Genomic DNA, 16,113 nt, shown 5'->3' with positions numbered 1-16,113 from the left:
ACTGTACAACTTTGATAGGGTCTGGGTAATGAAAACATAAAAAAAAAATTGTCAAGCAGTCACATATATATACAGTATATATATATATATATTTTCTGATTTGCGCCTGTCTCAGTGGACTTATCCATAGAGGAGGCCGCAGGGGGTCCAAGACTATGTGAATTGCGCTCTATCCTGCCATTTTGTGGATATTCATTGTTTCTTGGCAAACAATGTACACAATGAAGTTATGTCTATCAATTCCCCATTACAAATTTCACCAGTAGTAGTTCATATTTCCCCTTAATTACCATAATGTCTACTCTGCAATGTTTATTTGGTTACGGTAATTTCATTGAATATATTATTATTACAGTAATTTACCGTTCTCAATGTCGGAGTGGACATGTGTTTTGCAGAACTCACAACCTATGATAAACTTGTGAGAACCCAGATTTGCTTATTTCATTCCATTTACGAGTTTTGTCAATTTATTCATTGTTTTTTGTTTGAAACACTTCTGTAAATTTTGGTTGAGGACGTGCACCTGATTACACAGAAGTAGGATCAATCTACCTGGCTTTCGGGCAAATGTAGGTCTATAAATGTGCCCATTTGGGGATGTCTGATATTATTTCTGATTGTCTTAACCCACCACTAATGAGCTGTTTAGCTTCCCAAAGTAAATTTTATTCACCTCAAACAGCAAGTAAACAAAGTGTGTTTATAGAATCAGTTAAGAAAGACAATAGTACTTCAAAGTATTTGAACAATATTTCCACCTCTATCTCTTTAGGTAATCACTTGGCATGAAATGGAAAAATGTAATGCTCTGATCCAGTGGAAATGTAAGAAAAGACCTGACCCAGTTGATACAATGTTTATAGTTCATTGCAGACAGGCCATGCGTAGCCAATGTGATTTATTGGATATTTATTTTTATCATTATATTTTCTACCTGCTGGCTGCAATGTTTTTATGTGTTGGCTTGATGTAGACTATTTTTACATAGTTGGCAGTGGCAATAACAGTTACTTTTAGATCTGTGTCATTTTCATTTAAATCACGATTGTAGAATGTCGATTAACCACAGAATTTGTTTTGAAATACAAAGACTATTATAAATTAAATAGAAATGTTCCACGAAAATGTGCAAATGAAAATCACAACTGACATGCAGATTGGTAGAAATGGTAAGATACATAGCTACATAGGATATGTCTATACATGGGAAAATACATGTTTAAAAATGTTGACAAATCAATTGGTCGAAAGAAAAGACTATGCTTGGTCGACCAAACCTTTTGTTAGACGGGTACAGCATTAGTAGAAATGCAGGAAATTAGCATTAGATAATGTAATTAATGTCTCACATCAATGGTTTTATGTGCATTACACTTTCTAAAAACTGCACTTCGGATCTGATGGAGGTTAAGTCCATATATCAGAGGGTTAAATACAGGTGGTATAACAAGGAATTGTACAGCCATTGCATTACGCATATTTAATGTAATATTTACATTACTATTCCATCCTTGCAATGTGTCAAACAGGGTCACTGTGATGAAAATAACCATTGTTATTAAATGTGGCACACATGTCTGTGTGAACTTAGTCCTTCCCTTTGCTGACTTTACACAAGTCCTTACAATCTTACAGTAAGAAAATACAATGAAAAGTATCTGTAAAAAATGAACCACTATTATACATTTGTTCAAAATCGGATTGATTGTAATGGGTAAACATGCATGTTTCAACATAGACGGAATGTCACAGAAGATTTTATCAATGCGAGACCCACACAAAGGAATTCTGACAGCTGAAATGAGTGATATGAGTCCTGCAAATAAAGGATAACACCAAGACAATAAGAGTAACTTTCTAACAGTTAAAGATGTCACAATTGTATGATATAGTAGTGGTCTGCATATTGCCACATACCTGTCGTAAGACATCACTGTTAAAGTAGAAATTTCACACAGGACAGATGTGTATATTACATAGGCTTGAGTCAAACATCCACCATAAGATATCACCTGAACATCTGACTGAAGGTCCAGTAAGAACTTGGGGTAGAAACCAGCAGTTCCATACAATCCATTGACACATAGACTACACAGAAAGATATACATGGGCTCATGGAGAACTTTCTCCTGAATTATTGTTATGATCAGAGTCAGATTCACAGTGATGATGAGAAGGTATGTGATAAGAGACAAGATAAAATAGACCGATTTGTTGTTAAATGTCTCTTTTAAGCCAAAGAGATAAAATAACTTGACTTGGGTTGAGTTCTCCATAGCTTTTGTAAAAAGAAATCCTCTGGTCAATGCAAAAATTCTTAGTCCTTGCAAGGCTTCAGTGTGTATGGATGTGAATGAATGCAAGTGTGAATAATTTGATTCTGTGTCGGCTCAGACTAAACACAATAGTTTTAACAAAACAAATTCAAATTGTCCCTCAAACTCTTATCATTCTAAAAATGAAAAAGTTCCTTATAATATCTGTACATTATCAGATTTCCGAGGAGTGAAAAAAATGAAGAAACTTGTGTCCATGAAATGTCTTCTTGCTTAATAGAGGGATTACTGCTCCAATAACCTGCCCTACTAGCCTCTAAATATATCACAGTGTATGCTCACATGGGATTGTAGTTTCTGTGTCAACATGTAACCCCTCCATAGAGATCTATATTGAGTTTATGACAAGCAACTGATTGGATTCTATTTACTCTATTCGGTCCCTTTAAGGCAGTGTTTCCCAAACTCTGTCCTGCGGAGCACAAGGGGTGCACGTGAATGTTTTTGACCTAGCACTGGACTTGCCTATTTTAATCAAGATTAAATAAAAAATAACAAAACAAACATAGCTGATTCAAATAATCAAAGCTGAATCAGTTGTGGTTTGCTAGGACAAAACCCGTTTGGTTCCCCAAGTCAAAGTTTGATAATTGCTGCTTGATTAAGGGTTTCAGTGAGATGTTATCTCACTGATGTTCTGAGAACATTGTAGGAACATTAAAATATGACATTAACCTCGGGACCATAAGAGGGAGTTCAGTACAGATACCGGTTTGGTTGCAGTATAACGTTATGATAAGTCATACTGAACAAAAATGTTAATCAGTCATTTGAAATCAATTCATTAGGCCAAAATATGTGGATTTCACATGACTGAGAATACAGATATGCATCTGTTGGTCACATATACAGTACCTTTAAAAAAGGTAGGGGTGTGGATCAGAAAACCAGTCAGTATCTGGTGTGACCACCATTTGCCTCATCCAGCGTGACACATCTCCTTCACATAGAGTTGATCAGGCTGTTCATTGTGGAATGTGGAATGTTGTCCCACTCCTCTTCAACGGCTGTGCAAAGTTGCTGGATATTGGCAGAAACTGGAACACTCTGTCGTACAAGTCTATCCAGATGATCCCAAACATGCTCAATGGGTGACATGACTTGTGAGTATGCAGACCATGGAAGAACTGGGACATGTTCAGCTTCCAGAAATTGTGTACAGATCCTTGCAACATGGGGCCATGCATTATCATGCTAAAACATGATGTGATGGCAGCGGATGAATGGCACGATAACGAGCTTCAGGATCTCATCACAGCATCTCTGGGCATTCAAATTTCCATCAATAAAATGTAATTCTGTTTGTTGTTCATAGCTTATGCCTGCACATACCACAACATTGACATCAGCAAACCGCTCGCCCACACGACGCCATACAAGTGGTCTGCAGATGTGAGGTCGGATGGACCGTCATCCGCATTTTCTAAAACAATGTTGGAGGCTGCTTATGGTACAGAAATTAACATTCAATTTATTTGGTCAGGCCAGGGTGTGGCATGGGTTTTTGTATGTGGTGTGTATGTATTGGGATTGTAGCTTAGTGGGGTGTTCTAGTTAAGTCTATGGCTGTCTGAAGTGGTTCTCAATCAGAGGCAGGTGTTTATCGTTGTCTCTGATTGGGAACCATATTTAGGCAGCCATATTCTTTGAGTGTGTCGTGGGTGATTGTCCTTAGTGTCCTTGTCTCTGTGTTAGTTTACACTAGTATAGGCTGTTTCGGTTTTCATTACGTTCTTTGTTTTTGTAGTGTTTGTATTGATTCGTGTTTACGTTTGTTTATTAAACATGGATCGCAATCTACACGCTGCATTTTGGTCCGACTCTCCTTCACCACAAGAGAACCGTTACAGTTTTTTCTTTGCAACTCTACCTAGAAGGCCAGCATCCCAGAGTCGCCAGAGTCGCTTTTTTTTTTACCCCCTTTTTTCTCCCCAATTTCGTGGTATCCAATTGTTAGTAGTTACTGTCTTGTCTTATCGCTACAACTCTCGTACGGGCTCGGGAGAGACGAAGGTCGAGAGCCATGCATCCTCCGAAACACAACCCAACCAAGCCGCACTGCTTCTTAACACAGCACGCATCCAACCCGGGAGACAGCCGCACCAATGTGTCGGAGGAAACACCGTACACCCAGGAGTCGCTAGTGCGCGATGAGACAAGGACATCCCTACCGGCCAAACCCTCCCTAACCCGGACGACTCTGGGCCAATTGTGTGTCGCCCCATGGACCTCCCGGTCGCGGCCAGCTGCTCTGCTCTCTGGTGGCACAGCCTTAAACCACAATTGTACAAACAATAGTACGCAAGTATAAACACCATGGAACCATACAGCCGTCTTAGGCGCATTCTGTCTCCTAGAGATGAACGTACTTTGGTGCGAAAAGTGAAAATCAATCCCAGAACAACAGCAAATTACCTTGTGAAGATGCTTGAGGAAACAGGTACAAAAGTATCTGTCTTGTTTTGCAAGCTAATAAAATGCAGTACTACAGGATATTTCTTAACGTAGGTATTTATTAGCTAGCTACAACTGGCATGTTCACGTATCTCCAACCATGATCAACTGACCATGACCTAACCCTCTGGGTGGTCTTAACCAATCATAGCACTGTATGATACGGAGGTAAAATGCATCCAATTACAAATCAGTATGTTTACACATATGAATATTACATCCCCCTTCTTTTAAAACAAAATAAATATGTTTTACATATTCTAAGTGTTTCTTTTGAGTACATGCTCTGTAGTTTGAACTCAAGGTAAGTAACCATTTATATTGCATTCAACTGAATCAACAGACTCTGAAACAATGATCCAACATACTGTTACTTTTCGAACAAGGGATTCTCAGCAACTCAGCTTTCACTGTAGAAATGACATCTTAACATTTCAAACAAATACAATACCAAAGCATTTCAAGTGAACTTTCAAAAACAAGTTTACAGTCTGGAACTCTTTTAGGGAAGCAATCCGCCTACATCCTTTGACATTTCAGAGGTCTAGGACAGCTCTGGGCTTAACCTCTCTTCCTGACCTTGTGTGATATGATGCTGAGCATGCTTCTGTGTCAGTCAACAGTTCTTGTGGTGTTGCAGGTAAGTATGTTGTGCTGTGTATGTGTTTAGTCCATCACGTTCTTTTTCAGTCGAACAGTTAATCTCATCAGCGTGTTGTTCTTTTGTGTTCAGTAGGTGACGACGATTGCGGCGGTACACCACTCCTTCTGCGGTGCGGACGTGATATGAACGTTCAGTGTCAGCTGGCTGGATGACGACTGCTGGCTTCCATAGGCCATACTCCTGGATTCTGACTCTCCGTCACTCAGTGGTGGCAGTGGTCTAGCAGACCTGTCGTAGTATCGCTTTTGTTGTTGTTGTCTCTGTGCACGTTTTTCATGCATTTCCTTGTAGCTGACGACCTCCGGTTACAACTGCTGGTTGGTGCTGGGAAGGATTGAGCGAAGCCTGCGGCTCATCAACAGCTGGGCTGGTGATTTGAAGTTGTCAACTGGAGTATTGCGGTATTCAAGGAGACTGAGGTAGGGGTCTCTCTTGTCTGCTTTTGCTTTGTCCATGAGTGATTTAGCAATCTGCACAGATTTTTCAGCAAGGCCATTACTTTGAGCATAATGTGGGCTTGTGTGCTGTCCCCAGTCTACCTGGCCATGCTGCTGCTCCAGTTTCAACTTCCACCTGACTGTGCTGCTGCTCTAGTTTCAACTGTTCTGGCTTATTATTATTCGACCATGCTGGTCATTTATGAACATTTGAACATCTTGGCCATGTTCTGTTATAATCTCCACCCGGCACAGCCAGAAGAGGACTGGCCACCCCACATAGCCTGGTTCCTCTCTAGGTTTCTTCCTAGGTATTGGCCTTTCTAGGGAGTTTTTCCTAGCCACCGTGCTTCTACACCTGCATTGCTTGCTGTTTGGGGTTTTAGGCTGGGTTTCTGTACAGCACTTTGAGATATCAGCTGATGTACGAAGGGCTATATAAATAAATTTGATTTGATTTGTGGTGACAAGTGTGAACTCCCACGTTTTTATGAAGGATTCAAACTCATTTAATTTGTAACAGGGCCCATTGTCAGATATTAAAGTTTCTACAATGCCATGCCTGGCAAAGGCTGCTTTCAGCTTGTGTATCACAGCTGCAGATGTGGTGCTGTCTGTAAAGGATTTCTTCCTGGGAAGGAGAGGCGGACCAAAACGCAGCGTGGTTATTGTTCATGTTTTTTAATAAGAAAACTAAACATGAAGATAATACAAAACCATAAACCGAAACAGTCCTAACTGGTGCAGAAAACACTAAGACAGGAAACAGACAAACTAGACATCCAACATAGAATGCCCACTCAGATCACACCCTGACCAAACAAAACATAGAAACATACAAAGCAAACTATGGTCAGGGTGTGACAGTACCCCCCTGGCTGACTGGCGGCTACGGAAGATCCTGGCTGACTGGCGACTCTGGTGTCTCCATGCTGACTGGCGACTCTGGCGGCTCCATGCTGACTGGCGACTCTGGCGGCTCCATGCTGACTGGCGACTCTGGCGGCTCATGACAGACGGGAGACTATAGCGGCTCATGACAGACGGGAGTCTCTGGCAGCTCATGACAGATGGAAGACTCTGGCGGCTCATGACAGATGGGAGATTCTAGCAGCTCTGGACAGACGGGAGACTCTAGCAGCTCTGGACAGACGGGAACACCTGTAGGCACTGGAGAGGAGGAAGGCTCTAGCAGCGCTGGACAGGCGAGGCGCACTGTAGGCCTGGTGCGTGGTGCCGGCGCTGGTGGTACTGGGCCGAAGACACGCACAGGAAGCCTGGTGCGGGGAGCTGCTACCGGAGGGCTGGTGCGTGGAGGTGGTACTGGATAGACCGGACCATGCAGGCACACTGGAGCTCTTAAGCACCGAGCCTGCCCAACCTTACCTGGTTGAATGCTCCCGGTCGCCCTGCCAGTACGGCGAGGTGGAATAGCCCGCACTGGGCTATGCAGGCGAACCGGGGACACCATGCGTAAGGCTGGTGCAATGTATGCCGGCCCAAGGAGACGCACTGGAGACCAGATGCGTAGAGCCGGCTTCATGGCACCTGGCTCGATGCCCACTCTAGCCCGGCTGATACGCGGAGTTGATATGTACCGCACCAGGCTATGCACCTGCACTGGGGACACCGTGCGCTCCACAGCATAACACGGTGCCTGCCCGGTCTCTCTCGCCCTCCGGTAAGCACAGGAAGTTGGCGCAGGTCTGGCTACCTGGCTTAGCCACACTTTCTGTGTGCCCCCCCAAGACATTTTTGGGGCTGACTCTCGGGCTTCCTTGCAAGTCGTGTTCCCTCGTATCGCCGGTTCCTCTCTCCGGCTGCCTCTGCTCTCCTAGCTGCCTCCACCTGTTCCCATGGGAGGCGATACTTTCCCGCCAGGATCTCCTCCCATGTGTAGCAACCCTTGCCATCCAAAACGTCCTCCCATGTCCAGTCCTCCTTGCACTGCTCCTGCTGCCGCTGCCTGTCACCACGCCGCTTGGTCCTGTTGTGGTGGGTGGTTCTGTAACGGCTTTCTTCCTGGGAAGTAGAGGCGGACCAAAACGCAGCGTGATTATAGTTCGTGTTTTTTTAATATGAAACATAATACAAAACAATAAACCGAAACAGTCCTAACTGGTGCAGAAAACACTAAGACAGGAAACAGACAAACTAGACATCCAACATAGAATGCCCACTCAGATCACACCCTGACCAAATAAAACATAGAAACATACAAAGCAAACTATGGTCAGGGTGTGACACTGTGAAGCTTGTCGAGTTCGAAGTATCTGCTGTAGTAGTCCACTGTTACGATGTAGTCCTCGTTGTTCCAGGTGAACAGATCGGTTGCCACGACATGCCAGGGTTGGTCTGGGAAACAATGAGGTAACATTGGCTCTTTGGCGTTTGTGGGGCATCGTTCAAGACAGATGGCGCATTTACCAACAATGTCCTCTATTTGTTTGCACATTCCGCTGTGAGAAGATGTCCGAAGTAGCTGACCTCTGTAGCGTCGACTGTGCTCTTCTCGGGGTTGAGCCGGACTCTTCTCTCGCGGGACCTTCGCAGCATCATGCAGAGGTTTCAGTCGTGCTCCTCTTTGCTTCGACCATAGACAAGGATGTCGTCCACAATTGCCACAACTCAATCGAGGCCTTTGTACACTTCGTTGATCTTTCGCTGAAACTCGTCTTGGGCTGAGATAATCCCAAAAGGCAGGCAATGGAAGCTGTACCGTCCAAACGGTGTGTTGAATGTTGTGAGCTTAGATGACTCTTCTGTGAGCTTGATAGCCCTGTAGCCTGATCTAGCGTCCATGGCACTGAAGTAGTGTGCTCCCGCTAGCTTGTGTGTGATGCCATCTAGCGTCAGTAAAGGGTAGTGGGGGCGTTTGATAGACTTGTTCAAGTCTCTTGAGTCGAGACATACTCTGAGCTTGCCTGTGCGTGGTTTCTCCACCACCACTAACGCGTTTACCCAATCAGTCGGTTCTGTAACCTTGAGGACTTTGTCAGAGTGCTCCATGTTCTCCAACTCTTTCTTCAGACGGGCATGGAGAGCAAAGGGGAATCTTTCTCTGTGGGTAGACCACAGGGGTTGCGTCTGGATCAAGGTGAATGGTACATTCTCCTGGGAATAATCCTATTCCTGTAAAAACATCAGCAAACTCCTCCAGTACATTGTCTGTCTCTACTGGTGCTGTCACTGTTAAAACTAGCTTGATCTGGCAGCATCATGTTGTGGGGGTGCTTTGCTGCAGGAGGGACTGGTGCACTTCAAGTAGTAGGACAGTAGGACAATTTTGTGGATTTTTTGAAGCAACATCTCAAGACATCAGTCAGGAAGTTAAAGCTTGGCTGCAAATGGGTCTTCCAAATAGACAATGACCCCAAGCATACTTCCAAAGTTGTGGCAAAATGGCTTAAGGACAACAAAGTCAAGGTATTGGAGTGGCCATCACAAAGCCCTGACCTCAATCCTATAGAAAATTTGTGGTCAGAACTGAAAAAGTGTGTGTGAGCAAGGAGGCCTACAAACCTGACTCATCTACACCAGCTCTGTCAGGAGGAATGGGACAAAATTCACCCAACTTATTGTTGGAAGCTTGTGGAAGACTACCCAAAATGTTTGACCCAAGTTAAACAATTTAAAGGCAATGCTACCAAATATTAATTGAGTGTATGTAAACTTCTGACCCACTGGGAATGTGATGAAAGTAATAAAAGCTTAAATAAATAATTCTCTCTACTATTATTCTGACATTTCACATTCTTAAAATCAAGTGGTGATCCTAACTGACCTAAGACAGGGAATTTTAATTTGGATTAAATGTCAGGAATTGTGAAAAACGGAGTTTAAATGTATTTGGCTAAGGTGTATGTAAACTTCCGACTTCAACTGTATTTTTTTGCAACATCATCCGCCTTAAACTTGATAACACCTGCTGCTGCAGAAGTCGTCCTCGTACACACTATTAAAACACACGCTATAAGGCCTAATACCTTTTTTCAAGCCTGTCTGGTTTTTCACGATCCTAATGATATACATAACAGGATTGAAAAGTGGTGGACATTAGAAAATAAACTAATAAAAGTATAGGTGGAAGATGTGCAGTATCATATCTGCCTTGCATAATCACAAATAAACCGCCAAAGGAGAAGTTCTTCTCTTTTGAAGACAAACATATTTATACAATTCTTACATATGAGTATATGTTAGGAAATATAGTACAAGCCAAAGAAAGCACAGTTACAACAAGACCCCATATGATATTTTCGTGTAATATTTGAACTTGCAAGCTTGACTACCGAGTAGTTGTCACAATACACTCAGTCTATAACCTTACCACAAAATTACAGTTACAAACTCAGGGAGATAGGGATGGCGTTGATGAAAAAATATTAGAACCAGGACTGCACTAATTGTTTTAGGTTTCATAATATTGTTATACAGTAGAGTGGTGGTATCCCAACATTTTAACTTGGGCCCCCTTCATCATTGGGGAACATGACTTATGTGTGTTCATGTGATATCTGGTGACTCAAACATTACAACAAAATCAATGGGCAAAAAAAATGTTAGCTGACATGAGCCAGTCGATCTGGACATTTCTGACAAGTTACAGTATAAACAGCAGTCTGTCTGCAATGACTGACATGACAACAGGTAAACTGCACTACCCAATATCGACATTGCACCTTGCATTCGACTATTATAACTTTCAAGAGCAAGTTGAAAGCCCGACTCAGATCCTTAAAACATTACTTCTTACATTCAAAGGAAAAGTAGTAAATTGATTACATGTAATGCCGGCTGTAGGCTGTCATTGTAAATAGGAATTTGTTCTTAACTGACTTTCTTAGTTAAATAAAGGTTCAATTAAAAAAAGCGATTGTCACCTTATTGTCACTCTAGGCTATCCTAGGCCTACTGTATGCTTTCAGGTCCTACACTCCCAGAGGCGATGACAGAAGGAGTGCGTCCGAAATGGCACTCTATTCCCTATATAGTGCACCACCTTCGACCAGAGGGCTCTGATCAATATAGGGAATAGGGTACCATTTGGTATACATTCAAGACCGGCCGTGCTTCTCCTTGAGCCCCTCAGGTCTCTACACGTTACTAACTGCATTAATTGGTTCCCAGGGAACGAGGTGATAGAGTGGACTAATGACCTGGTACCTAATGACTCAATAAACATGTTTATTATACTCTTGTTATTGGTTTCTGATTTCCCAATGTTAAGATATATGGACAAAAAAATAGATACTGGTGTTTTGCACAGCATTTTCATTGACAGAACTACAAAACTTTCGACAGCTTTTTACAGGGTGGATGGAGTACATGACCAATGTGTGTTATACATACAGTAAGGTTAATGATGATGTGTTGTATTATTTTATTTGGAGGGACAAACATATCTCACAGTGACCCTGGAAAAACAAGATTGGTATGTGGTTGTCCCATCTAGCTATTTTAAGATGAATACACTAACTGTAAGTCGCTCTGATTACAAGTGTCTGCTAAATGATTAAAATGTAAATCTATATCTGGTCCTCTGATTTCTCAATAAAAGTAAATACAGTATATGCACTATATTGGTTATTTTCAAATAATTATCTGGAGTTTGTTAGGACAGAATAAGAGCTCCAAATTAGGCAACAGGTTCTTCTTGTGTTCCAGGTAGTTGACTTTCTGGTATGACTCAACATTTCTGAGGAATACCAAAGCTGGTCATCTGTCAGATAGCTGGCACACAGATATCATGTTACATAGAACAGTTGTCCCTCAGAAAACATGACATGCATCCAGATCTCAGGCAGAATATAGTTTGTGATCTGTATTTCCTTAGATTTCTCTCAAAAAATGTCAAACAATCCCCAGGCTTATATGTACCCTACAGGGCTTATTTTCCATTAGCGATGTACAGTATTAAGGGTGCCAGGTAAGGGTACCTTTTACACATTGACATCCAGTGTATCGATCCAGACAGTTTAGCATTTCTAGATTTGTTACAGACATAGATACAGCACCCTCTGGCTAAACTGTCAATTTAAGTAAGGATTTCAAACTAATTTACTTTTTTTTAAATGAAATAATAATAATAATTATTTATAAAGTGCTTTTCATTGTGAAATTGTAATCTCAAAGTGCAGAAAATAATAAATGAGCTAAAAAACGAGTAAAAAACATATATAACCAAATCATGAAAGCAACAAAGTCTAGAAGGAAAGATAAAGGCTTATAGAGATGAGTCTTAAGGCCTGCTTTAAAGGCCCCAACAGTCTGAGCAGCCCTGAGATTGTCAGGAAGCAAAATAATTGGCCCTCCATTGTGTTTATACAGGTCCTGCTGGCATGGAGCAGCTTGGCGTGGCATAAATGTAGGGTACATGGAGGTTCATAGGGGAAGAGTAGGTCTTACAGGTAGGCGGGTCCGATTCCATTCAGGGATTTGTAGACAAGGAAGACATTGTAGACATTTGTAGACATTTTAATGTAAATTATTTGAGAGACAGATGGAGATCAGAAAGTGAATAAAAGGTCAATGACAATATTATACAAATCAGCAAATGTTTTACAAGTCTGAATTTCACCATCCTCACCCCCATTCATTATTGCACCTATAAGTAAACATAACAAAAATCGAACCATCAGGACAGGAAAGGTCACACTAATGTTTAGCTTATGTTTTAGGGTACAGACCTACAGGTAGTATGTTATTACAAGCCTGTCTGATTTTAGCCATCCTAATTTAAAAGTGGCTGGCACATGAGATAGTACACCAATAAAATAGTGTGTACAGTTGGAAAAATTTGAATTTTTCATTTTTCCTATCAAATCACACCACTGACATATTCTTGACCTTATCATAATTTTCACTCTCAGGCCACAGTTCAACATAGTATGATCAACAATATGTCTTTGTAGTATCTTTCCGCAGCCAACTTCTTGTTAGGCCCAGTTCAATATTGTTGCATCATTCACATCAGACCAGTCTGAAGGGAGGCCATTAAGACTAATGCCACTGTAAACCTCCCTGGGACTAACCCTTCAATTGGCCTAACAAGAGACAAGAGACGGTAACCAAGGCCTACCTTTGTTGTTTTTTCATTCTCTCTGATCTCACAGGTAGTGTTGATGTAAGGTTTTCAAGGGAATTAAGAGACACAATGGACTAATGACCTGTTTTCTGAAGACTGACGGCCAAACAAATACAGTACACATGTTTTCCTGCTCAATTGACCAGCTTCTACATACCCTAAGGCATGAGGATAATGAACAGGCCTCCAAGTCATTACTTAACATCCCAATGTCTCTGCGTTTCTATGTGGTATGCACTATGTTATATATCAAACACAGAATATTACATATAATGTTTTACCTTCCCTTGAAGAAATTCCCATATAGAGTGCATTTCAAAACACTGAAATCCCAAATGAGTTGTCTTTGTAATGATTGCAATTTCCAGCAAAACTAAAACAAGTGGCCATCTGTCAAGTTGCAGGCATAAGGGTATTGTGTTTCAGTCATCCCTAAGCCTAATATTAGTCAACCCTGTGTACTTCAGGTGATCTTCAGGTATATGAAAAATAAATATTGACAAATTATTGAATTTGGCCTTTATTACTACAGCCTATCGAAACGCAATTAATAACACATTCGTAAATGTCAAAAAAGACAATCCCAAAATAATGAATAACGAATAAAGTTTTGAAGTGTCAGGCATATATCTAGGCGATATAAGAAAGCTAAACTAATATTTATGGTTTTTTGGACACATATTTTAACCCCTTATTTTTGTTGGCACAGAACTACCTCCGTACTTCAATTTGTCTGTATGGGTTACCTTCAGATGAGTCCTGTGACACTGAGCAAAACAGAGAACACCATCGAGTTCATGAGAGTCTCCCCTTTCCATAGTGGGGTATTAAATGTATTTGTAGATAGCTCAAACGGTTCGGGCGGTACAGAAATAAGTTGGCACATCAGAGTTTTCGACTTCAGACGAGTTCCGTGACACTTGTGGGTACATTCAAAGATATACATTTTGCTCATCAGTGCCCCCTCAACATTTTGGGGAGGATGATGTTTCTGGCTGGATGTGTTGTGCCAATCAAGAAGTAATCTGCCATGAGGCCTGTGAACAGTCTGCTGGGGGATAGATAGTACTTTGTACAAAGACCAGTTTTTATATGCTCTGGTAATATTTTACAGTGCATTTGGCAATTGAAATATTTTTCATAACATTTTATTTAAGAATTCATTCATGCAAAAACTAGCTACTACCAAAGTCTAGCCCTTTAAGACTGCTCGAGCTGAGCAGTGGTAAAAAAAAACAATTGCTCAGATATGAGCTAAAATTGGCTGTGATCTGAGCATTTTGTCGAAAGCCTTTAAAGACGAAGAAAAAGTATCCCATGTGGTCCAAATTTCCAATTAGGAAAATGGCCATGCTCTCAACAAGTTCTATCAAGTTCTGTAGCAAGGTGCCAAAGAAAATGGTGTTAAAGTCCTCCTAGGAGATTGTGTTTGTGCACAATGGACTGAACGTGACATATCTACATCGGATTGACTCTTATCCTATACCTCTTCACCATTTCTGTCATTCTAAAACTGATCATTACCTTTTTTCTGTAGAAAATGCTGCACGAACCTATGTATTTATTCCTCTGTAACCTGTGTATTAATGGTATCTATGGTGATTCAGCTTTCTACCTGAAGATACTTTATGACCTTTTATTTAAAATTTTAAAAAATTACATGTTATTTCTTACATTGGTACCCCAGGTAATCTTAGGTTTTATTACATACATTACATCAACTCACCACCATTATGACCAGGAATACGACTTTCCCGAAGAGGATCCTCTGTTTTTATGCCCACCACCCAGGACAATGGATCGGATCCCAGCCAGCGAACCAAAACAACGACGCTGTAAAAGGGGCAAACGAAGCGGTCTTCTGGTCAGGCTCCAGAGATGGGCACATCACACACCACTCCCTAGCATACTACTCGCCAATGTCCAGTCTCTTGACAACAAGGTTGATGAGATCCGAGCAAAGGTAGCATTCCAGAGAGACATAAGAGACTGTAACGTTCTTCACTTCACGGAAACATGGCTCACTCGAGACACGCAATCGGAGTCGGTACAGCCAGCTGGTTTCTTCACTCATCGCGCTGACAGAAACAAGCAACTTTCTGGTAAGAAGACGTGGTGTGATCATAACAACATACAGGAACTCAAGTCCTTCTGTTCACCTGACCTGAATTCCTCACAATCAAATGTCGACAGCATTATCTACCAAGATAATTATTTTCGATTATAATCACAGCCGTGGCCCTGAACAAACTTTATTTGACTCTATGTAAACTGGAAACCACATATCCTGAGGCTGCATTCATTGTAGCTGGGGATTTTAACAAGGATATTCTGAAAACAAACTCTATCAGCATATCGATTGTGCTACCAGGGCTGGTAAAACCCTGGATCATTGTTATTCTAACTTCCGCGATGCATATAAGGCCCTCCCCCATCCTCCTTTTGAAAAAAGCTGACCACGACTCCATTTTGTTGCTTCCAGTCTATAGACAGAGACTAACAAAGGAAGCTCCCGCGCTCAGGTCTGTTCAACGCTGGTCCGACCAATCTGATTCCACGCTTCAAGATTGCTTCAATCATGTGGACTGGGATATGTTCCGCATTGCGTCAAACAACAACATTGACAAATACGCTGATTCGGTGAGCGAGTTTATTAGCAAGTGCATCGGTGATGTCGTACCCACAGCAACTATTAAAACCTACCCAAACCAGAAACCTTGGATTGATGGCAGCATTCGTGCGAAACTGAAAGTGCGAACCACTGCTTTTAATCAGGGCAAGTTGACCGGAAACATGACCGAATACAAACAGTGTAGCTATTCCCTCCGCAAGGCAATCAAACAGGCTAAGCATTAGTATAGAGACCAGGACCAGGATGTCTTGCTCCCAGACAGACTAAATAACTTCTTTACTCGCTCTGAGGACAATACAGTGCCACTGACACGGCCCGCTACCAAATCCTGCGGACTCTCAATCACTGCAGACGACGCGAGTAAAACATTTAAGCGTATTAACCCAGACGGCATCCCCAGCCACATCCTCAGAGCATGCACAGACCAGCTGACTGGTGTGTTTATGGACATATTCAATCAATCCTTATCCCAGTCTGCTGTTCCCACATGCTTCAAGAGG

The 16,113-nt window shown here is 41.8% G+C and overlaps 1 protein-coding gene across 1 annotated transcript; it reads right to left on the bottom strand.

Annotated features, from left to right (window-relative positions):
• Nucleotides 1-1,322: 1,322 nt before the first annotated feature.
• Nucleotides 1,323-2,541, bottom strand: LOC109904812 (olfactory receptor 1D2-like). The gene has a single exon (XM_031789419.1). It carries the CDS (start codon nucleotides 2,277-2,279, stop codon nucleotides 1,341-1,343), a length of 939 nt encoding a protein of 312 aa, XP_031645279.1. The 5' UTR covers nucleotides 2,280-2,541; the 3' UTR covers nucleotides 1,323-1,340.
• Nucleotides 2,542-16,113: the final 13,572 nt, after the last annotated feature.

The sequence above is a fragment of the Oncorhynchus kisutch genome, linkage group LG15 (genome assembly GCF_002021735.2).
Source record: "Oncorhynchus kisutch isolate 150728-3 linkage group LG15, Okis_V2, whole genome shotgun sequence".
Lineage (NCBI taxonomy): Eukaryota > Metazoa > Chordata > Actinopteri > Salmoniformes > Salmonidae > Oncorhynchus > Oncorhynchus kisutch.
The sequence above is the reverse complement of the archived record's forward strand: the minus strand, read 5'-3'. Positions and strand labels throughout refer to the sequence as shown.